We start from the raw sequence: 25,092 nt of genomic DNA on the forward strand, positions 1-25,092 counted from the left end.
ATGCATGTGTTTTATATACATATACACGTGTATAAACATGCATATGTATGTGTTTTATATACATATACACATGTATAAACATGTATATGCATGTGTTTTATATACATATACACGTGTATAAACATGTATATGCATGTGTTTTATATACATATACACGTGTATAAACATTTATATACATGTGTATGTTATATACATATACATGTGTATAAACATTTATATACATGCGTATGTACGCCAGTTAATTCTCACAACAATGCAATAAGGTAGATGTTATTATCTGAAAGGATGTAAGCTCTTCATTTTTGTTTTTGGATCCACAACACCTAGAATGGTTCCTGGTACACGGCAAACTCTTCAGAAGTGATTACTGATTGTTATCCTCATTTGACAGATCAGGAAACTGAGGCCAGCTCTTTAGTGTCTGAAGCAGGATCTGAGCCTAGTTCTTCCAGCCTGAGCCCTGTAACTCAATCCACTAAGCCACATTAGTTCATGAGAACTAACAGTCATAATGATGTCCCTTGAGTCAAGTGTCTCCTAAATCCAAGAGAGTTTGGCTTTTGTGTTTGGAATGTGTCCAGAATACTTTTAGTGTTATTTGTGCATCATCATATTGATTATATATATTGAAATTATAACCCAAAACTCATAAAGCCTATAAGGTATACATCTGTCTTACAGATTTTATGAATTTTTGGTCACAATTTCAATTATAACTCAGTTAACCAGAAGGATCACATTAACCTCAACACCATGTTTTCTACCTACTCACACTTTTTATGAGAGGTTCATAGAGAGAATCATCACTATATTGGAGGCAGGTAGATTGCATAATTATATAAAGTGCTTAGGATTAGAATCAGAAATATCTGAATTCAAATTCAGCCTCTGACACTTAATAGCTGTGTGACCCTAAGTAAGCCACTGAACCTGTTTGCCTCAGTTTCCTCAACTGTGAAATGGGGATTATAACAGCACCTACCTTGAGGGGTCATTGTGAGGATCCAATGAGATATTTGTAAAATGACATTTAGCACAGTGACTGGCAAATAGTAGGTATCATATAAAAACTCATTTCTTTCCCTTCACCCTCCCCTTTTCAAGTAAATTAGGTATAAGATATTTTCATTACATATTTTAGGTAAACAGTAGGTATTCCCTAGGCAAGGGAAATGTGCTATAAAAATTCTATAGGTTATCAAATTGGTTTTTAAATAAGCTGCTGGAGTGGTCCATCATACAGACTCTTTCTGGCATGTCCTACCTTTAAGGTCATTAAAGTATCAGAGCATATATGTATATTTGGACAAAATTCTATATTAGGAATGAAACTCAAGCCAAATTAAGTAGTTCTCATTACAAGGGGAACTAGCGAGCTAGCATTAAGTGGTTCTGCACCTGCTCTGGGAAAACTTGATCCTCTAAAAGAGGTTGTTGACTGTTTTTTAGCCAGCATTTGCTTCAATATATAAAATCTGTTGACACAAGGGAAAGAGATGGTACTTTCTAGAAACTAGATTTTTAAACACCTATAGTCATAGATATCATGATTTTTTGGTTTTATTTTGGGATTTTTTGTTTTAATTTTTAATTTTTCTCAATTACTTGTAAAGATATTTTTTGAGTTACAAATTTTTCTCCCACTCTCCGTTCCCTCCCCTCTCCAAGGCCAGCAAGCAATTTGATATAGATTATACATTACTATCAGGTCATAGATATCTATAATCTGCATAACTGATCTTGTGGGACTTTTTAAGTTATCCTCTATCAGTTCTCCTGAGGAAGAATTAGAATTTGGGTACATTTACTCTAGATTCAATTTTCAAAGAAGTCACTGCTCACGTTGGACCGAGAAATGCCTTCTGAACTCAATAAAGCATTTACTCCCAGGAGTTTCTCAGCTGTTTGAGCTGAGAAAAGCATCTACCCTGGGTGATCTTAAATATATGGGCCTGTGCTCTGAGGTCATTTAACAAGCATCAATTCAGTGCTTGCTCAATGCCAAGCACTGTGCTAATGGACATAAATCCTAAAAATTAGACCATCTTTGGTCTATAAGAGCTTCCATTCTATTGGGGGGAGATATATGCATATGTAAATATTTACGGAGCTCAATGTTCCTAGGAAATGAGGGGCAGCAGGAGTTAGGGGATCAAATAAATCTAATCTATAAGGGTCAGGAATGTATCTGATTCTTAAAACCAAAGCTATTGGAGAGACAGAGGGTGATAACTGGAGTATTGTTCAGTATATGGTACACACTATATAACTGGAGAGGGAAATGGCAAACCACTCCAGTATCTTTGCCAAGAAAACCCCAACAGGGGTCACAAAGATTCAGACATGCCTGAAACAACTCAACAACAACAAAATATAGTATACTGTTTTCCCCAGTAAACTAACTAGAGACTGAGTGACTGAGACAAAAAAAGAGACATAATGAGACAGAGAGACTCCTCACACACACATACCTGACTCTTTCTTGCTTCCCTTTCCTCCTTCTCGACTCTTCTTCAATACAGCTTTTAACATCTTTATTAGACTTTTTGCTCCCTAAAGAGAGAAGGCAGAGAAGAGACAAGGAAGGGGGGAAGGAAGTGTATGTTAGAATGTAACCTAAACGTTGTCTTTAAACAGATATTTCTTATGTTAAACAAAATACTCAGAGGTCATTAAATATAAAATATGTCAGGCTTTACATTAATTTTCCATGAATAAGTTAAGCAGCAAGCCAAATGCTAAAGCAACAAAGAATGTTTTAATATTTGAATAAAATGATTAGAGGCTCACTATCTCATTATAAAGGAAAACAACACTGGGCATTCTCGACATTCCACATATAATTAAGGTTACAAGGCTAAACCTGGGTAAGTTACTGTAAGATACTTTAGCACAAAAATGACCCAAGTTTACTAAAGGGGGAGAATATGAAACACAAAAGCTACCAACGATTATTACAAATAAAAGATTGAAGCAATTTTATTAATTTATTGGCTCTGTTAAAGTATGCCACCAAAAAAAAAAAAGATCATCTCTCAGGAGCAAACATCTGCTAGCATTTTCAAAATGAGTATGGGGAGAACTGACACTGGGGGCCAAGGTAACACCTTAGAAGTTCTAGGTTGAGTGGGGACTTCAGGGATCAAGGAGAACATGGTCTTTGTACAGACAGGGAAACAAAGTCCTAAAGAAAGTAACTTGCTTAAAGCTAATAATGAGATACTAGGATTTTATCATATGCAGTAGTTATGTTTTAGGAGGTAGAGGGCAAAGTGGCCTGTGGCACCAAGCCAAATCTGTGCAATAATGAGCTGCATTTTTTTTTCCAAACGGGGTTCTACTGTGCTTGTAAAAACAGCAGAAAGGCCCATTCCTAAGGTGAAACCAGACACCTACTCTCTGGCAATGGACAAACAAAAGGACATTATTTCAGCATGAAATTATTCTCTTTACTCATTGCCCTCCTCTCCACTAATCTAAAGGAAATAGATGCAGAAACAGCAATGAACTAACAGCAAATTTCCCACTACAATGCTGCATCTTAAACTGTGGATAGAGCATGTAATAAATGCCTGTTAACTGACAAATGAAAATGGTTAGTTTTAAAATAATTACTATTAATTATAACAAACTAACACTAACCATTAATGCAGTTATATTATTATTATTATTTAGAGATTAAATAATAATAATAGAAACTCACATTTATTGCACTATATAGTCCACAAAAGACAGTGAGGTGGTGCAGTGGATGAAGTGCCAGACCTAGAGTCAGGAAGACTTCATTTTCTTGAGTTCAAAAGTGTCCTCAGACACTTACTAGGTGTGTGACATTGGGCAAGTCCCTTAACCCTGAATACCTCTGTTTCCTCATCTAGAAAATGAGCTGCAGAAGGAAACAGCAAACCACTCCAGTGTCTTTGCCAAGAAAATCCCAGATGGGGTCACAAAGAATCGGACACAACTTAAATGACTCAACAGCAATAGTCAACAAAGCACTTCCCTCACAGCAATCCTGTGACAGAAGTAGTCCAAGCATAATCACTATTTTATAAATAAAGAAATGGGAACTCAGAGGGACAAAATGACTTGCCCAGTGTCCACATAGCTAGTAACTGTCAGAGCCAGCATTTAAATCCTGCCCCCTGCCAAGATCCAATGGTTCACTCTACCATCATGCTATAAAAAACCTCTTTGGCACCCACCCCCTTCATTATTTTTAACTAATAATAGTTTTCTTTTCCTCTATCTCCTCCTTACCCCCAGCTAAATCAAATATCAATTTATTGGGGGGTTTGCCAGTTTTTTTTTTCCTTGAAAGTCTTAATTCCTTAAGGATAGACAAACTACAATGTTTTATGGAAGGTAAATACATAATTCAAGTACTTCGAAACTTCAACATATCTATTATTTCATTGGTATAAGTACTTTTGACAGTGATAAAAACTATAGTCCCTTTGGTTTTATCACTTGTTTTGGCCAACCTTCCTGTGATGAGCCCTCTCAATGTTTCTAGGAGATTCTTGAGACCCCAGAAACACAGTCCATCATCACACTTTCCCACTCCACTAATACAACCTTGAAGAACCAACTAGGGTTACCTTCTATGACAGAACCAGTATCTACCAGGTATCCCCTCTCTCCTACCAAAGAGATTCAATAGGGATTTGTTGGTAACTGATTGGCTCCTGCATCCCTTTAGACAGCTTCCTAGGTACCTAAGGGCATAAGAAGTCCCACCCATTTGTTATCAGGGTCCCTCCAACTCGGTAAATATCTGAAGACCACCACATTACCATACCCTGGCCTATGGACCAGATGCATTCCATTGAGAGAAGGGGGCCAGTCGATAGAAACTAAGTGCTACAGTATCCTTGCTACTTAGTCTTGCTATGTTAGGACTAAGTAAACCTCTTTTTATTAACTTATAAATTGTTCAATAACTTCCAAGTGTCTCACTTTGTTCCAAAATTGAACCTGAGCCGGGTATCGGCATCAGGCTCGCTATATACAAACAAGATCCATACAAGATAAACTTGGGGTAGTCTCAGATAGAAGTCACCTTAAAAATCTAAGAATTATATAGCTATTTGTGGAGGGTGAGTATATACAAGATAAGAATAAAAGTATCTGAAAACAGGTGTTAAAAAAAAACTTTGTTCAGGGGCAGCTAGTTGGCACTGTGGAAAAAGCACCAGCCCTGGACTCAGGAGAACCTGAGTTCAAATCTAGCCTCAGACATCTGACACTTACTAGCTGTGTGACCCTGGGCAAGTCACTTAACCCTTACTGCCCTGCAGAAAAAAAAAAAAAGAAAGAAAGGAAGAAACAAAGAAAGAGAAAGAAACAAACAAACTTAGTTCAAAAAAAGCATTTCCAATACAAGGGGAAAATACAGCTATACAAAGAGGATAGGTACCTTGGAAAGTAGTCAGTTCTCCCTCACTGGAATTCTTCTTATAAAAGCCTGATGACCACTTGTTGAAAATGTCATAGAAAGGATTCCTGATCAAGTTTGGGTTGGACTAAATGGCCTCTTGGTGTTTTTCCTGTGAGATTATGTGATACATTCTGCTTTCTGATACCATTTTCTCTGGGAGAAAACGCACCCCACAACATGAAATAATGAATAAACGCACAGCCACTCCATTTATTTTCAAATAGTAATACTAAGAAGACCTCCCTGCTACACTACACAAGCTACCAACATAAAAACTTAAAATGGTAAACTGATTCAGAGGGACCATGTAGTTTATTTATACACACACACACACACACACACACACACACACACACACACACAGAGAGGAGCCCTACCATACAACATCTCTGCATCCTCTGTACTCTTAATAAATCCTTGTTGACTGACAAGACTTAAAAGTGTAGAAAAGAGGCAGAGGTATGCACCTTGTTAGTCCACAAGAAATGAAATGGGGGAGGGAGATGACAAGAGTGTGTTTGGCAATGTCCTTGCATGTTTATGCCTGAAAATCCCCAATATACTGGAAATCAGCCCAAATTCCTAGACTGGTAATGAAAATGACAGATTTCAGAAAATAGCACATCCTTGGTTCAAGAAGCTTTTAACTTTTAGTTGCTTCTTAACCAACTAGTGCATTCAACCTGAACCCTACAGATAAAGCTGTATGCTTTCTTTTTATTCCTTCAAAAAATTAAAGCTATAAAACACGTTTCCATTTCTATGTTAGCTGCCAAGAAATTTAAGCCAAATCCAGTGTCCAATTGTAGTAACCAACTCATCCATTTCAGGTGCCTGGCAACATCTAATTCCTCTACTTTCCTTTGGGTGTTTTTATTGTTAGTTATCCCTTTTTGTATTATAAGTAACATGAAATTTAGTTCAAAACCTCCTGCAAGGTGGGAGAGTGAGGGTGGTGGAATAAATCCTAAGTAAACAAAAAGCATTCAAACTCTTCATCTTCTCTAGCCTCTTCAACAACTCATTCAGTAATTAACTACTATATACAGAGCAGCACTATGTTAAGTGCCAAGGAATTGAACTAAAACATGGTCCCTGTCCTCAAGGAGATTATAGTCTAGTAGATAATAAGACAAAGGAGTAGACATCATATAATTTAAGATTTTACAGTTAAGTTCTTCTGAAAAGGTAAAAACCAAGTGTTATGTGAAGAAAATTTGGGAGAGCTCAGGATTCAGAAAAGGCTTTGCTCAGTAGGCAGCATCTGAATCAATCTTTAAAAGATAACACAGAAAAGACATTCAGAAGAAATCAAAGAAACAAATAAGACAATTTTGCTACTACTTTCTAAAAGTTAATTAAAAAATAAACCAGACCCCAGAATTTTTTAGTAACATGCTTAATCATTAGTAATCACCTTTTTTCTATTTTCTTTTTCTTATGTTTGTTCATGCAGGACAGGGGTCTTTAACCCAAGAATCACAAAATACAAGTGGATGGATGGATGGATGGATGGGTAGATGGACAGATATTGATAAATATTTCAATATAATTGGTTTTCTTTCTAATCCTGTACATTTTATTTTATTCATTTAAAATATTATTCTGAGAAGGGATCCATAGACTTCATCAGATTGCCAGAAGGGTCTCTGAGAGAGGAATGATGGTATTTGTCATTGGAAATTCAACTAAAATGGCAAGTTAACATAGCCAAAAAAGTCATCAACCATCACCTACTGGCCAACCTAATGATAAATGTGCAGCCTCTCACCAGTTGGCTAAGCTGGTCCTTAGAAAACAATCCATCATAAGAACCACACCAAAAACCTTTCCAGCTTGAAAGACCCTACCAGAACTTGTGTTCCATGGGCATAGCCTTCACAAACCACAGGCACTCCCCAATAAAAAAAAAAAAGGAATTAAGTTTTATGTTAAAAATAATTAGAATTTTGGGGCAGCTAGGTGGTACAGTGGATAGAGCACCGGCCTTGGAGTCAGGAGTAACTGAGTTCAAATCCAGCCTCAGACACTTAACACTTACTAGCTGTGTGACTCTGAGCAAGTCACTTAACCCCAATTGCCTCACTAAAAAAACAAACAAAAAAAAATAATTAGAATTTTGAAAATCTACTTGAGCACTTCTCTGCAGAAGGAAGGTAATTCTGACAGAGGCAGGAAGGATGGATTAGTAGGGAAAGCAGGAAAACCTATTAAGAGGTTACTGCAGTAATCTATTCAGGTGATGAGGTCCATTATAATGGTAGAGGGAGAAGAAGCCAAAGGCAAGAGATGTTAGCTCAATTTCTCATCTCTTCCTCAATCATCAGCATCAAAGAGACATGTAACTGTCATTTGGAGAAAACCTTAAACTTCACTGTTTTGTTTTGTTTTGTTTTTATAAGTTGCAAGCACTTAAAATAAGAGCTTTATGGTCTCTCTCTTCTCTGTGCTCTTATAATATTGCATGTACCACATGTTTTGGCAGTTGGTTGTGTTTGATCTTGTACTAGTCTATTTTATATGAAAACTATATGCTCCCTAAAGGCAGAGGCCATGTCTCTTTCCTTTTTTTTTTTTAATACATTCCATAAAACCTATTGTTCCACAGCAAGCAATTAATAAATATCTGGAGATTTTAAGATATTTCTCTTATTGTCTAGCCAGATGAGTTAGTTTTTTAAAAGTTATTCTGTGTTTTCAATTACAAAAATATTTTTCTCTCCCTCCCATGTGTTAGCTTTCTAATCAGTTGCCTTCAATATCTAAAGCAGTAAGAATTAGATCTAGATTTTATTCTTAGTTTACTTAAACTGATGGTTGAAATTTTATTGTGTTGTTATCTGAAAACTCCCCTCACTCACTTTTGATCTGTATTTAAAATGTTGCTCATAAGTTGTCCTGTGGTGAAATACATGTTTGTTTTTTAAAAAAATCCTAAATCCATATTTCAAGTTGCTAGAGAACTGCAAAGACAAATAACTGCACATAAGTTTGTTCAAACAAATTCACATTTTAACAGCTGTTGGTAATGCTGTAAGGAGAAACCATATTTCATTCCTCTATAAGAAAAATAAAAGGAAAAGGAAAAGGATTTTCTAGTTTGAGAGGCATTGTGGGAATTTTACATTCTCAAGATAGAAATCCAGTTGCATGTCTTTTACTTTCTTTTTCTGCTTCTGCAGAGACAGAGACAGAGAGAGACAGAGACAGAGAGGCACCCTGAGTGACAGGCATTTTAGCTGATATAAAGACAAACTAAGGTCATCCCTTTAATTAGCTCTAACAGCTAAAGCAGGATGAATTCATCACCTGAGGCTAAAACCAAGAGAAGCTACTGGCAACTGAGAAAAATTACCCATAGGGACTTTTAATTCTGAAGTCCTGAAGCATGTTATTAGCCTGGCAGGGTCAGATTCTAAGAGAAGAGTCAGGATAAATTGAAAAAGAACATTCTGATCAAAATCTGAAGATCCTTTTAAACTGAGATTACAGATATGGATTACTGAAAAAAAGTATCAAATTGTAGCTTTGGTGTTTCACTTCTTTGAAAGTTATTCTAAAAGAAATAGTATATTTAAATGGTACAGTAGGGAAAGCACTGGCCCTGGAATGGGAAAACCTAGGTTCAAATGATGCCTTTGGCAATGATTTCCTGTGTGACCCTAGGCAAATCATCAAACCTCCCAGGACCTTAACTTTCTATGATCCCCATGAAAAAATACAGTATCTCTTCAATATTTGCTCTGTTTTGTTCATTTTCAGTTGTGCCTGACTCATCTCGGCCCTTTTGGGGGGTTTTCTTTTTTGGGCGGTGGAGGGGTGGGTGGGCAATGAGGGTTAAGTGACTTGCCCAAGGTCACACAGCTAGTAAGTGCCAAGTGTCTGAGGTTGGATTTGAACTCAAGTCCAACTGAATCCAGGGCTGGTGCTTTATCCACTGCACCATCTAGCTGGCCCTGGAGGATTTTCTTGACAAAGATACCTTTTTGATTTCCTTCTGCAGCTCATTTTACAGATGAGGAAATTCAGGCAAGTGGGGTTAAGTGACTCACCCAGGGTCACAAAGCTAATAAAGTGTCTGAGATCATATCTGAACTCAGGGAAGATAAGCCTTCCTGATTACAGGCCCAGCACTTTATCCACTGTGCCATCTAGCTACCTCTTTGCTATGTTTAGTTAACTTATTTAGTAGTAACTTTTGATCTTATAAAAGTACAAGAAGGTTACATTTGTAACTTAGATGTTTTATCTTAAACACACCTTGTGTATTACGACACCGATGTACTTAGCTCCACCTAGAAGCAGCCTAACTTAGAAGGACAAAACATGTGGAAGGGGTGTGGGGGAATCACAGCCTCAAGCAGCATAGCAATATTATAAAGAAAAGAACAATTCTAAACTACAAGTCGAGAAACCAGCTTTTTAATACTATCACCAGCTAGCTGAGTGGCTGTGAACAAATTGTTTTAAGTCCTCTCGGTATCAGTTTCTTCACTGATACGTTGGTAAGATAATTAAGAAGTCAAAGAGTTCTGAGGATTCTATGATTCTCTATATTAGTCAAATAAAAATAAGTGACACGGCACTCTGTCTTCAAAGTTCCAAACATGCAGAGTTGGATTACTTTGATATTGATAGTCAGATGTGATTTTATACATACGTGTGTCTCTATCTATACACATGTATATAAATATAGTGTGTGTATGTGCATGCATATACATATCCACATGAATCACAAGCTAAACTACCACAGTTTTACTGAAATGCACTCTGGTAAATAAATAGTTATCTCTAATGCCACTGTTGTCTTCCATGGCTTTAGGCAAAGAGCTATAAATAAGGGCTGGGTTAGATGGCCTTCAGCTCTAAAATGCTATGTCAAAATTGCACCAAAGTGACACGGTCACACTTTTTTTTTTTAAGGAGTATTTGAGATAATGGATTAAACAGAAATTTAATGGTCTCCTGTTTCCCAGGTAAATGGAAAACTATCAAAATTGTTACTCAACAGATGCCCTGTTGTTTTATTGTGGTTTTTTTAAGAAGGCCATCATTGGCATTTTCATTTTTCTAATGGATTTATAAAAACACCACCATCAAGTCAAGGTTTGGAGGACTCATGGGTCCTATAAAACACAGCTTACAAATAACAAAATGACACAATTGTAGGAAAAAAACAAAACAACTGTGACTTTGAATCCTAATCCCCTCTGCCCTTGGCTTTTTCAACAATTTGGAAAGGCTGTATTATCTCTGAGCTTCCCATTTATTATACATAAGGTGGGTATTGTTTAAATAATTAATATAAAATACACTACTGTGGCTCTAACATCTTTACTGATTCACTGATTCAAACACCAACCAACAGCCAGGGATTTTACTTCAGTCCCCAATTATAAAACAGTATCATCCCTAAAGTTTGGGTTTTTTTCCTCTGTGCAAAATCCATGAGCATTCAGTCTACAATATGTATGAGGATTGATTATAAGGCGATAGGAATAATGGTGGTTTTTTTTAATGCATTTAAATAAGCGGTGCCCCCTAGTAATGCAGCCATCTTGGGAAGCTATATATTTCCATGAAGCAGCTCTTGCCCAAAAAATGGACTTGGAAATCTTATTCTGGAATTGTTTTGGAGCTGAGGCACATTCTTTGAACATCCTCAGTGGTCACAAATCTCCAACCTCTGATGGTGGATTTAAATTTTAGATAGAGCCACAAAACATTCTGCAGTTATGATGAACAAGAATATGGATGATCTAACTGGATAATACCCTTTGGGTTTAAAACCAAAACATGATGTAAGTAGACTGATTTTAGCTTCAAATCTGATTCAGAACACACCATATCCCTATTCAAAAATCGTAAGTGACTCCCTCTTAACAACCAATCAAGTAACAAGCATCCCACCATCAGTATTCTTTTTTTTCCCACTTAAACATGCCCTAAGCTATTTAAAATTTTTTATTTGTGTTCATATGCCAAATTTATTTATATTTTTATGCCAAAAGCAAAAGGGTATCTGAGTATCTGATGAGAAAAGGTGCACAGGAAGGACTAATGAAAAATGGTTTTGAGCCAAATGATTTTTTTAAATGCTTGTTTTTTGTTTGTTTCTTGTTTTTTTGTTGTTCTTTTTTAAATTGAGTGTTTGGGCAATGCTAAAGAGGATGTCAGTAAGGCTTAGGACAAAGTAAAAGACAAGGTGTACCTTGGAATTATGGCATAAAATAAATACATGGGGGGAAAGACCACAAGGGGGGAAAAAGAAAATATTAGGCTGCTAAGTATTAAAGATGGGGGGGGGAGGGAGATAGGTACACAGAGGAAAAAAAGAAACAGATAAAGATAGACAGCTGGACAGACAAAAGTTGAAGATAATTCTGAAGTTGCAAACATGGGTCCCAAAAGAATGGCATGCTCAAGAGAGTCCAACTCTCCTAAACTACATTTGGTAAGTAACTTAGGCATTCAGTTTTAAGCAATCTCTTTCAGAGTACGCCAATTCATTCAATTCAATACAATAAACATTTACTAACGTTCCAGGCATAGTACTAAGGCTGAGGATACAAAAAGAGGCAAAAAGTCCCTGCCCTCAAGGTACTTACAATCTAATGGATACTATGGAGTAGCAGGAATTTAATCAATAAGCACCTGTCATTAGGTGTATATTTGCTAGGTGCTAGGGATACATAGACAAAAATAAAAATCTCAAGAAGCTAAAATTCTACTATGGGAGACATACATACATGAATATATACAGCACAAATACAAGATAATTTAGACAAAATAATGCCCTGTTTGGCACATTACTAGCAGGGTCAGGAATTCCACATGAGAAAACCACTAGTGACAAATTAAATGCCTCACAATTTTTAAATCATTCTTCAATTTTCAAGATTTGTATTCCAGCAAAAAATATCAAAACATTGACTACAGCCCAAAGATTTGCATTCCGGCAGAAAATATCAAAACATTTACTATGACCCGACACATCTGTGCATGGAACTGTGGTAGACATTCCAAAAAGGAGGTGAAATAGACCTCAGGAAGTTTATCATATAAAACAGACAACAATAACAAGAGCAGAAGACGACTGAACAAACAAATGCAAAATGTCACATGAAAACAGAGAGTACATTAAATGTATGAAGAATTAAAAAAGGTTGTATGCTTGGGAGAGGAATTAGCATCAGTCTTCCAGTTCATTAAAAAAAGCCATTCTGAAGTAAATTAGAGGTTTTAAGACTTGGGTTTTCACCCTCCCTCATGCCAAATGGAACCTGTAGGTCCCATTCAAAAGGCAGGGATTTCTAAAGTTACCTTTCTTAACCAAAAGTTACCTTTCTCATCTGCAAAATGAGGAATAGAAATAATAGCACCTCCTCATGAGAGGATCAAATCAGATAAAATCTGTAATGAACCCTGCAAGTCTTAAATTATCATACAAATATTACCTATTATTATCAAGGATGTGCACTACCTGTACAAAGAAAATGGAACAGAGGAAGACGATGAAGTCTCTTCTGTTTCCTCAGTAGACCTGGAACACTTGGTTGAGGCTCTGTATATTTTCATTCATTAATGTAATAATGGGAAAACTTTATAGAAAACTGTTAAGCAACATGAAGCTGTAGAAAAGTTGGTGTAGCCATTTTGAACATTCAATAAGTGAAAACACAGCCAGATGGGAAATAGTCCAGCTAGATTTTTATATTATAAAATGATGCCTTTGCATGAAGACAACTAACATTATTTTTAGAACATGCATAAAACTTTAACCACCACTGCAATGTTCCAACATTATCCATGCCTGAAGGTATGTATGGTGCATGCCCCCAGTGGGTCAGGATAAAGGTCCAGATTTTTATTTTCTGAAGAACTACTACTGAAAGGGTCAATTAAAGCCCTTAGAAGCATTTTCAGTGAAAGCTTTGATCGCTGATTCTGTCATCACTCTCCCTTACCACATACAGACAGCATGAAATAAATACATCTAGGATCCAAAGAACAAAATCAGTATTGTGAAGTAATACTTACACTACAGCACAGCAATTTAAAATGAAACCACACAAAGAGATATGGGTCAGTTTTTTAATGGGGGAAGGGGGTAGAGGCAATATAGAAAAGAGCAGGAGCTCCAAAACCTATACTTTTCAAACCCCAATCAAAAAATATCCTTATTTTCTTTTAGCTGTAACAATGAAATCATTTCTACTTGTGCCCATCATAAAGTTATTTTTATAACTTTATAACGTGTGGTCCAACTGCTTTCCTTTAAGGAAAAGCAGCACACACACACAGACAAGCAAGCTTTAAAATTAAAATTGTTGGGATTACAGTTAGTGACTATAAGACTGTTCCATAATAACATACATAAATGTACTATCCTTTTACAGTCATGTACTAAAAAGAAATGGATGTTGCTGGTTATATAAGTATGCATGAAAACTGAACATGAAGGAATTTTATTATATAGATATTATAAGCAGATATTAAAGTTCTCCAATATTCCAAAAATATTAAAGTTTCTGCCTTCACTCCAAAAAAAAATTATTTCAAATAACTGCTAATTAGTCCAAACCCTTGGAATTAACAGGATTACCCATTTCTGCTGTATTAGTGCAATCTATCACCTCTATTTAACAGTAATTTTGTAGCAAATATATGTATGTAAATAAAGAGACTCAATCTAGAGATCTCTCTTACAGGGTTAAACTCTCTTCCTTTTCTTAAAGCCTAGTATTCACAAAATATCAGAGTTGAAAGGAGCTATCTGGTTCAACATGCATGTCAGAGTTAGAAGACATTTCTAAAGTCATCTATGCCAATTTACAAGAAAACAAGAAAATCCCCTTCATGACATACCGAATAAGTAGTCATTAGTCCCCTGGCCAACCTTTAGTCATTGGAGTCTTTATTAGGCTCCCTTTAGTAATCTGATAAAACTCATAGACCTCCTTCTCAGAATGTTTTTAAATGGATACAATAAAACATAAGATTAAAAAAAGAAACAAATTATATTGAAATACAGTATGTGTACACACACACATTCAAGGACCCCAGGTCAAGAATCCCTGCTCTTGAAACTAGATATAGAACAATATCTCACACCATATACTAAAATCAGGTCAAAATGGATACATGAGGTGATACCATACATATTTTAAGAGAGCATGAGAAAAAAAAAAAAGAGAGAGCATGGAAGGAGCAGCTAGGTGGCACAGTGGATAAAGCACCGGCCCTGGATTCAGGAGGACCTGAGTTCAAATCTGGCCTCAGACACTTGACACTCACTTGCTGTGAGACCCTGGGCAGGTCACTTAACCTTCAATGGAACAGTTTATGTCAGATTTATGGACAGTGAAAGAATTTAGGACCAAAGAAGATATAGAGAGCATTACAACATGTAAAACAGACTATTTTGATTATATAAAATTCAAACAAAACCAATGCGACCAAAATTATAAGGAAAGCAGAAAACTGTGGGGGAAATTTTGTGACACGTATCTCTGATAAAGGCCTAATTTCTCAAATATATAAAGAACTGAGTCAAATTTATAAAAATGCCAGTCATTCACCAAGTGACAAATGGTCAAAGGATATGAACAGGCAGTTTTCAGACAAAGAAATCAAAGCTATCTATAGTCACATGAAAGAATGCTCTAAATCACTATTGATCAGAGAAATACAAATTAAAACAACTCTGAGGTACCATCTCACACCCATCAGAATGGCTAATATAACAAAAAAGGAAGCTGTTGGAAGGGATGTGGAAAAACTGGTGGTGGAGTTGTGAACCGATCCAACCCTTCTGGAACTATGCCCAAAGGACTATAAAGCTGTGCATACTCTTTGATCCAGCATACCACTGCAAGGTTTATATCCCAAAGACATCCAAAAAGGGGGGAAAAGGCCTATTTGTACAAAAATATTTATAGCAGTTCTTTTGTAGTGCCTAAGAACTGGAAATCAAAGGGATGCCCATCAAATGGGGAATAGCTAAACAACCTGTGGCATATCATTGTAATGGGATATTATCTTGCTTTAAGAAATAACAAGGGAGGGGCAGCTAGATGGCGCAGTGGATAAAGCACCGGTCTTGGATTCAGGAGGACCTGAGTTCAAAGCCAGCCTCAGACACTTGACACTTAACTAGTTGTGTGACCCTGGGCAAGTCACTTTACCCTCATTGCCCTGCAAAAAAACCAAACAAACAAACAAAAAGAAATAACAAGGGAGGGGCGGCTAGGTGGCGCAGTGGATAAAGCACCAGCCCTGGATTCAGGAGTACCTGAGTTCAAATTCGGTCTCAGACACTTGACACTTACTAGCTGTGTGACCCTGGGCAAGTCACTTAACCCCCATTGCCCCGCAAAAAGAAAGAAATAACAAGGTGCAGTGGATAGAGCACCGGCCCTGGAGTCGGGAGTACCTGAGTTCAAATCCGGCCTCAGACACTTAACACTTACTAGCTGTGTGACCCTGGGCAAGTCACTTAACCCCAATTGCCTCACTAAAAAAAAAAAGAGAGAGAGAGAGAGAGAGAGAGAGAGAGAGAGAGAGAGAGAAATAACAAGCAGGATGATTTAAAAAAACCCTCAGAAGCTTTACATAAACTGATGTATAGTGAACTAAACAGAACCAGGAAAACATTGTGCACAGTGGATGAAGAACTGTGAATGACTTAACTATTCTCAGCAATACAATGATCTAAGACAATCTCAAAGGACTAATGATGAAGTATACAATCCATCTCCAAAGAAAGAACTGATACTGATTGAACACTGACTGAAGCAGGCAATTTTTCAATTTCTTTTTTTTATTTGAGTCTTCTTATACAAAATGACTATTAGTCATTTGGTACTGTTTTACATAATTGCACATGTATGACCTATATCTCATTGTTTACTGCCTCAGGGAGGCAGGAGGGGACGGATAGAAGAAGGGACAGAATTTGGAACTCAAAACTTTAAATAAAATTAAAAAAAAAAAAGAATCCCTGCTCTTGTAGTAAGGGTGAACCCTACTATGTCCCACTTCACTTTGAGAGAATTCTAGTTTTTAGGAAGTTTCCCTTATATCAAACTAAAACTTTCCTCTTTACAACTTCTATCCATTACTTCTGATTCTGCCTTTGAAGCTGAGAAAAATTATTATTGTTAACTAATGATTTGGGGAGATTCAGAGTTCCCCTTTTTCTATTTTCAAGACCCTAGTCTCTGGAGGTTAAGGTCACCTTCTCCTCTATCTGACCCCACCCAACCTCACAAGGAATCTCTAGTCCAAAGCTTTTTAAACTGCGGGTCAAGAGACCATATGGGGTCTCAAAACAGAATGTGGGGATGCAAAAAATTTGGCAGTAAATTTTAGATTTGCACGCCTATTTTATATGCCTATATACCTGGGGTCAAAAGGGGTCGACTGTGGAAAAAGTTTAAGAAGACCTGCTCTAGTCTAAGGTGAATTCCATTTAATCAAGCTTGGGTGGAGAAAGACCCTTTTGCCTAAACTGTCCAAGGATGGGGACGGTCTGGGTATCAGTCTTTCCTCCAAGGATGACAAGGTTGTCACTCTCAGCCCCTCATTGTAATATTCATTTTCTCATTAATTGTTGACTAATCAGGGTTAATTCCCACCCTGGGAAATACCTACTCTGGAGTTTATATAAACTATGAGCCCACCACGATTGTCTTTGGTCCAGGAGAGAGATGGCTAAATGACCATCCTTTTATTAAAATGCTGGCATTACTAATACAATGATTAATTACCCAGAAACCATGCCTCTCCAACCTTTTTATCTCCAAAGGAGCAAATGGGATCAAGCCTAATTCTGTCTTCCATGTGATAACCCTTCCATTACTTGCACACAGCTATGATATTCCCTGAGTGTTCCTATTCCAGAAGAATGGTTCATAGGAGTTGAAACCCCAGACAAAGAGGTACTCAGAATACACCTAGATGCCCTTTCACAGAATCAGAACTTGCAACTGGAAAGGACCTTGGGGTCATCTAGTCTAACCTCCTCATTTTACTGATGAGGAACCCAGGCAGGGAGAGCAAGCCATTTGTCCAAGATCACACAACAGTTAAGCAGCAAAGCTTGACCTTTTCATTAGACCACAAAAGGGTAAAGTTGATAAGTTTTATGTCACCAGTCCAAAGAAAACTATATCCCAGAGTTTTGGAAGAAAGGACAGAGGTGAATGCTGAGCCAATGTCAGTGTCCTCTAAAAGGCTATGGAAAATGGAAAGGGAACCACAGGAATGAAAGATGGACAAATATCTCAATTTTCAGGAAAAAAATTGAATATGGATTCTGCAAACTGTAGAACATTAAACCTGACTTTGACACCTGATGAAATTCTGGAACACTTTATTAAAGAGATGGTTAAGGAACATCTACAAAATAAAGCAATGAAAGGGTTTATTTGGTTTCATCTAGAACAGCTCATGCCGGACTAACTTAATTTACCTTTCTGGCACAACCATATAATACTCTAGTATCTAATGGATTTATGATTACATCAATGTGGATATTCCCTCTAGTAATGTATAATGTAACCAATCCAGTATCCAGGATACCGTATGACTTTTTTCCATATCCTCCCATAATTTTGCCAAAGGAAGTACACCCAACAGAGAGAGCTTTCCTTTTGTTTTCTTGATCACGAGGATAAAATGCAACGAGTAGGCTATATATTGTTATCCCTTGCTCTTGCCTGGTAACCAACTCACATCTTCTTTTTGGATTATGTATTTATATTTATTTAAATATTTTATTTATATTTAAATATATATTTAATGATATTCTTTTTAGTACAGTGTTTACACCAGCCTACTCAAGTCGCCTTTTGGGTAATCTTCAAATATAATTCTTCAAAGACTGTAAAGTTTCATAATTCAAAGCCAGGGCAACATCAGTGGAAGAATACTGGCATTAAAAAGATAGAGTTTGGGGACTTCTGGGGATGGAGCCAAGATGGTAAAGGAAAGATATTAAACGCACAGAACTCCTGACACAATTATCTCCAATACAGCAATAAAACAACCCATGGAGCAGCAAAACCCACAAAAAAAACTGGCTGAGATTATTTTCCAGGCAAAAACAGATTAGAGGGGGCTGTGTTGGGCTGCAAGCAGAATCCAAACCTGTGATTGTGCCAACACAGACCCCAGGCACACTGCATCAGAGGAACTTACCCCTAAGCCTCCCAATCAGCTGCAGCACCAGCGTATTCTGGAACTAAGCTTACAGTCGGTGTGAGAGGGATTAATGGCTGGCAGGGGAAATACAGGGGTATCTGCAGGACCTGAGGAAGAATTTGGCTATGCCACCCCAGCTGGGAACCAGGAAGAAATCTTGAGTGGCGGGGGGGGGGGGGGGGGTGCGGCGCAAGCGCACGCAGGGTCATACAAGCTAAGAACCACAACACTCAAAGTTCTGCTGCATGGTTAATTAGCAAGTTGGCTTAGATTATCTTCAGACCAGAGAACAGGCCAGGCCTGCCCTCCCTCAAACAAAACACCTGGGAGCCTCTGAAGCTTGGGACAGTGTAGCTTGGAAGTAGGGCCCTACTGTAAGAGGGAGTTAAAAGTCAAGTAAAAGATGGTAAGATAAGAAAGTTGAGAATTATAGAAAGTTTCTTTAGTGACAAGGAAGATTGAGGTACACCCTCAGAAGAGGATAGCAACCTCAGGGCCCCTATATCCAAAGCTTCCAAGAAAAATATGAATTGGTCTCAGGCCATGGAAGTGCTCAAAAGGGACTCTGAAGAGAAAGTAAGAGAGACAAGAGAAAGATTTAGAGAGGTGGGGGAAAGAATGGAAAGAGAAATGAGAGCAATTCAGAAGAGTCATGAGAAAAAAGTCAACAGCTGGAAAAGGAGATACGAAAGCTCTCTGAAGAAAATTATTGCCTAAGAATTAGGATTGAACAAATGGAAGCTAGTGACTTTATGAGAAACCAAGACACAGTAAAGTAAATCCAAATGAATAAAAAAAAAATAGAGAGCAATCTGAAATACCGCCTTAGAAAAACAGCTGACCTGGAAAACAGATCCAGGAAAGATCATTTGAAAATCATTGGACTACCTGAAAACCAGGATCAGAAGAAGAGCCTAGACATCATCTTCCAAGAAATTATCAGGGAAAATTTCCCTGATATTCTAGAAGCAGAAGGTAAAATAGAACTTGAAAGAATCCACCTGCCACCTCCTGAAAGAGATCCCAAAAGGAAAACTTCCAGGATTATTATAGCCAAATTCCAGAGCTCCCAGGTCAAGAAGAAAATATTGCAAGCAGCTAGAAAAAAGGAATTCAAATACTGTGGAACTACAATAAGGATAAAACAAGATCTAGCAGCATCTACATTAAAGGACCAGAGGCCATGGAATATGATATTCCAGAGGGCAAAGGAACTGGGACTGTAGCGAAGAATCACCTTCCCTGCAAAACTGAGTATAATCTTTCAGAGGGAAAAGAACAGAAATTCAATGAAAAAGAGGCCTTTCAGGCATTTATGATGAAAAGACCTGAACTGAATTGAAAATTTGACTTTCAAATACAAGACCCTAGAGAAGCATAAAAAGGCAAACAGGAAAAAGAAATGATGAGGGATCATAAAAGATTAAACTGTTTACATTTCTACATGGGAAGATAATACTGCTAACTCATAAGAACTTTCTCAGTATTAGGATAACTGAAAGGAATACACTTAGAGGACACAGGTCTGAAGTGAATACAAAGGGATGATATCTGTAAAGCATTTCTTTTTTTTTTTTGTTTATCCTTGTTCTTTGTGGCACAGACAGGGCAAGGTGTCTTATGTATGGGTCCAGATTTGGGCTTGGGGCCTCTGGGTCCAGGGCTGGTGCTTTGTCCACTGTGCCACCTAGCTAACCCATGATGACATCTTTAAAATAGGGTTGAGAGGTAGGAGGAATACACTGGGGGAGGGGGAAGGGGAGAGGTGGAATGGGGAGAGGTAGTTCACAAGAAGGAAACAAGAAAAAAAGTTTATGGAAGGGAGGGGAAGAGGGGGAAAGAGTGGGGGAGTGAGTGACCCTTACTATCATCAGAATTGGCTCAAAGAGGGAATAACATACATACTCAAGTGGGTGTAGTAATATATTTTGCCCTGAGGGAAAGTGGAAGGGGAAGGAAATGGGGGGGGCGGGGGGGGGGAAGGAAAAGAAAAAGGGCAGATTCAGGGAGGGAGCAGTAAAAAGCAAAACACTTTCAAGGAAGGTGAAGATGTTCTACATAACTGCACATGTATGACTTATATTGAATTGCTTGATTTCATAGGGAGGGTTGAGAGGAAGAGAGGAAGAAAAATTAGAACACAGAATTAGCTCAAAGACCTTAATCTCATCAGAGTGGGCTCAAGGAGGGAATAACACACACCCAATTGGGAGAAGTAATCTATTTAATCCTACAGGAAAGCAGGAGGGGAAAAGGATAAGGAGGGAAGGGTGAAAGAAGGGAGGGCAGAGTGGAGGAGGCAATCAGAAGCAAAATACTTTTGAGGAGGAATAGGGTAAAAGAAGATAGAAAATTGAGTCAATATCATGGGAAGGGAATAGGATGGAAGGAAATGGTTATGATGATTGACTATAATGGCAAAACGTATGATACCTATTTTGCTGGGCTATCGTGAAGAAAATTCTTTGTCAAGTTTAAGATACTAAAGATATGATGAACAGGATGCTATCAGAAAAACCTGGAAAGACCTACATGAACTCAAGCAAAGTGAAATGTACTGTATACAAAATAACAGCAATAGTGTGAGATGATCTGCTGAGAAGCACGTGGTTATTTTCAGCAAGGCAATGATCCAGTATAACTCTGAAGGACTTATGAAAATTGTAATCCATCTACAGAGAAAGAACTGATAGTATCTGAAAACATATTGAAGCATATTTTTGACAGTTCTTTAATCTGAAGTTTTGTTTTTATCTGTTTTCTCTCACAACCTAGCTAATGTGGAGATGTTTTTTCCATGACTACTCATGTATAACTTATATTGAATTGGCTGAGTTCTTGGGGGTTGGGGATGGGAAGGGAGAGAGGAAGAGGAGTTGGAAAACAAAGTTTTTTAAAAATTGATATCAAAATTTGTTTTTACATGTAATTTGGAAAATAAAATTCTAAACAGAAAAAAAAAGAAAAAAGAAAAAGATAGACCTTTACTTCAGAGAGAAGCTTAAGGTCTTTAAAAGAGAACTTGACAACTTCCCAGAGGCAATCCAGCCCAACCTCCTCTTCAATTCTGGGCTTAGCTCACTCTAATTGTAGGATCTATTTGGTATGAACAAACCCCACAGGCTGCCCACCCCACTGCAGATATCTGGACAAAAGATACTTTATTTTATCTATTTGGTTTTTCTTGGTTGGATGGTTTGACCAAATTCTTTTGAAAAACTATGGATCCCCTGAGCAAGTCACTTAACCCCCATTGCCCCACCAAAAAAAAAAAAAAGAAAGAAAGAAAGAAAGAAAGAAAGAAAGAAAGAAAGAAAGAAAGAAAGAAAGAAAGAAAGAAAGAAAGAAAGAAAGAAAGAAAGAAAGAAAGAAAAAAAGAAAGAAAAAGAAAAATAGAAAGAAAAACTATGGATCTCATTTAGGAGGCTCTCCAGTGTTCCAGTGTTTGATGTAATGGAGATAATATCATCTGCAAAAAGGAGAATTTGGAGGGTTTCATCATCTCTAGGGAATCACTTTTTCAACTTGGATCCTATATTGGATTTGCTCTATGACAATGGTGAAAACCTCTGGGGAGCATAAATACCCTTGTTTTATGCCTGACAGGATATGGACAAACAGAGGCTTGAACAAAGTTTTCTGTTACATCACATTAGTCTTGTATGACTTTGATACATGCATGAGAGATGCCTGGTAAGGGGAGCACTTTAAGACAACTTTGTGTTCTACTACAGTCAACAAACAATAAGCACTGTGCAATCTTATAATTGCTACACTACTTACTACTGTGATGTTAAAGATGTGATCTGCTCTAGAATATCATTTGCAAAAAAGCTTACTCTTCTCTTCTAATATTCTCCCAAGGATGCATTTAAATCTAATACAGAGCGTATGCAGCTGGGAAAGTAGGCATATGGACTGGTAGATAATGATATGCTATTTTTTTTGATAATAAGTTCAAGATTTTTTTCCACACTTTCTTCCCTTCCTTCAGATACCTTGAGAACTGATCCCCCCAACAGCCTCAAAATCCTCCAACATATGCCTCTTCTGTGCAGTTCACATAAACAATTTCAAAACATGAGTTGAGAGACAAATTATACACATTACTAACATGCCCTCATTAATTACTGCAAAAAAAGTATTAAGTAAAATACTGTCAACATTTTCTTTTTATTTCTGAACTAAGGTATTTTGAAACTACACTAAAATTCACTTTAGTGACTTTTACTCACATAATCTTTGTCAATATCTCTCAGAAAAACTACTGTACAGGAAAACTGTGTCATGTGACATAGCAGATAGGAGAGCACCAGTCTTATAGCCAGAGTGCTCTGGTGGACTAAAATGGGGATAATAATAGTGCCTACCTCTCATGGTTGGTGGTAAAGGGTTGTTTGTAAGGTGCTTAGTGATGGTAATGACTAGAATTCTACTCCTTCCTCAGATACATACAGATATATGTCTCTGGGCAAGTCCTGTAGCTTCTCAGTGTGCTAAACGATTAATAAGTTGCAAATAAAAAAGGTGCAGATTTGAATTGTTGGAGAGTTTCCTCTCCTGGGAGTTCCCTATACCAGTGAAATTACAGGTCCCCTCCTTGTCCACTCAAGTAGAATAGAAGCTCACTAAGGCAAGAGAAAGCAAGGAGCCTGAATATAAAAAATGGATAAGGGAATCCTGATGAACAAGCTTGACTAAACTCGAATACTTAGCTACAGAACATAAAACAGAATTAGACATTAACTAGGTTCGTTTCTAACTTGGAATACATCGGGCCTCTGTGCTTTTGCTGCCCTGTCTTCTTGAAAAATACTGTAAAGTCTCTATGATAAGTGCTCCACTAACTTCAAATCAGTGAGAAATTGGGCCTGGATTGTTTTACTTTCTGAAGAAAATTTGCTAATAAAATTAATAACATAATGGATTACAAGCCAACAAATTTAAGCTACTTACAAGAAAAAAAATTGGAGAAAGCAACTTTAGCATATTCTACTTTTTTTCTTGGCCTAGACTAATGATTTTATAATCTGAGAAACTCCCATCAGTAGGGAAACTCCCTCCATAGACAGAGATTAACAAATCTTCTCTTAATTTTTAGTCTGGAGAAAAATGCTTAGAAGCACTGAGAAGATTATGTCATATGGCAACAATCATTCATATATGTGCGTATGTATTATACAGACACTCTTACATACATATGCATATATAAATCGACAAGCATGTTTATGTATGTGTGTATACAACATATTAATAGATGGATGTATTGTACATTTATATACATGTGTGTGCATACACACATACACACACAAAATGTGTCGTTGGTAATACTTGAACTGAGGTCTTGACACCAAAGCAAACACTATCCCAACTCCCAAGCTGCCTCTCAGAATACAATATACTGATTATTTTCATACATTCCTTAAGACAAACCCTTTACATGTTACCGATGAGTTCCATAAGGAAGTCATGCAGAAAAAAACCATAAAATTTATATTCCCTTAGAAGAAAGTTGAAGGTAATGGAATATAGGAGAGAGTGGCAAGAAGCACTGACAAAAGAAAGAAGGCCTATGACTTAAAGAATGGCATAACTGGGTTGATTTACACCTCTACTTTTGATCCTACCACAAAATTAACTCAAATATACTTTCATCATCATGACAAGCTAAAATGGATGCTTTAAAATTCTATTTCAAAACCACCAGCACAGATCAGCATACTCTACTAGGTCCAATAGAATGGAATCTACATGGATATCTATTTATATACATTAATCCTAAAAGTAATTAAACTTGGAGAGGCTAGGATGACTTAGGGGCCTTTGGGACATGCTTGGGAGTATTATCTGGATAAAGTTTAACAAGAATAGTTCAAAGGTAATTAGATAGAAAAGAACTGAAGCAGATCATCTCTCTCTCTCTCTCTCTCTCACACACACACACACACACACACACACACACACACACACACACACACACACACTTACTTCAGAAACTGAGTCACATGGTTAACAGTAAGGCTCCAAAAGGCAGCAACAGAGTCAGCACCTACTAGAACCCAAGACTCCTGCCTCTTGCCACTGTACAGAGACGAGAAAAGCAGAGCCACTTGAGGCTGGGGTGAGAATTACTGCTGTGATTTGTGATCTTACCCCTGGATCTAGTCAAAGGCAAGGCATATATGAAACAAGTAGTTGAACTAGATGTCAAAGGTGGTTTTCAACTCTAATAATCCATGAATCCTCTAAATTCTTGTTAAAACTCATAATAAATCATATTTGCAATAATGGTTGTTTTCAAATAAGACTTATCTCAAAGAAACAATCTGCAGACAACCAAAAATATAGTTTGTACCTGCTTCCTTTCCTTTAAAAGGGGGGAGGGGGGGCAGCTAGGTGGCACGGTGGATAAAGCACCAGCACTGGATTCAGGAGGACCTGAGTTC

General features: G+C 37.4%; 1 protein-coding gene across 4 annotated transcripts in view; it reads right to left on the reverse strand.

Moving 5' to 3' along the window:
- Nucleotides 1-25,092, reverse strand: part of TANC1 (tetratricopeptide repeat, ankyrin repeat and coiled-coil containing 1) — a 285,098-nt gene that overhangs the window by 191,336 nt on the left and 68,670 nt on the right. For all 4 annotated transcript variants that reach the window (XM_043995708.1, XM_043995707.1, XM_043995705.1 and 1 more), the window contains exon 2: nucleotides 2,472-2,553. In XM_043995708.1, the coding sequence (XP_043851643.1) occupies nucleotides 2,472-2,532 (61 nt within the window). In that variant the 5' untranslated portion in view covers nucleotides 2,533-2,553. The remainder of the gene's footprint in view (nucleotides 1-2,471; nucleotides 2,554-25,092) is intronic.

The sequence above is a fragment of the Dromiciops gliroides genome, chromosome 3, assembly GCF_019393635.1.
Source record: "Dromiciops gliroides isolate mDroGli1 chromosome 3, mDroGli1.pri, whole genome shotgun sequence".
NCBI lineage: Eukaryota > Metazoa > Chordata > Mammalia > Microbiotheria > Microbiotheriidae > Dromiciops > Dromiciops gliroides.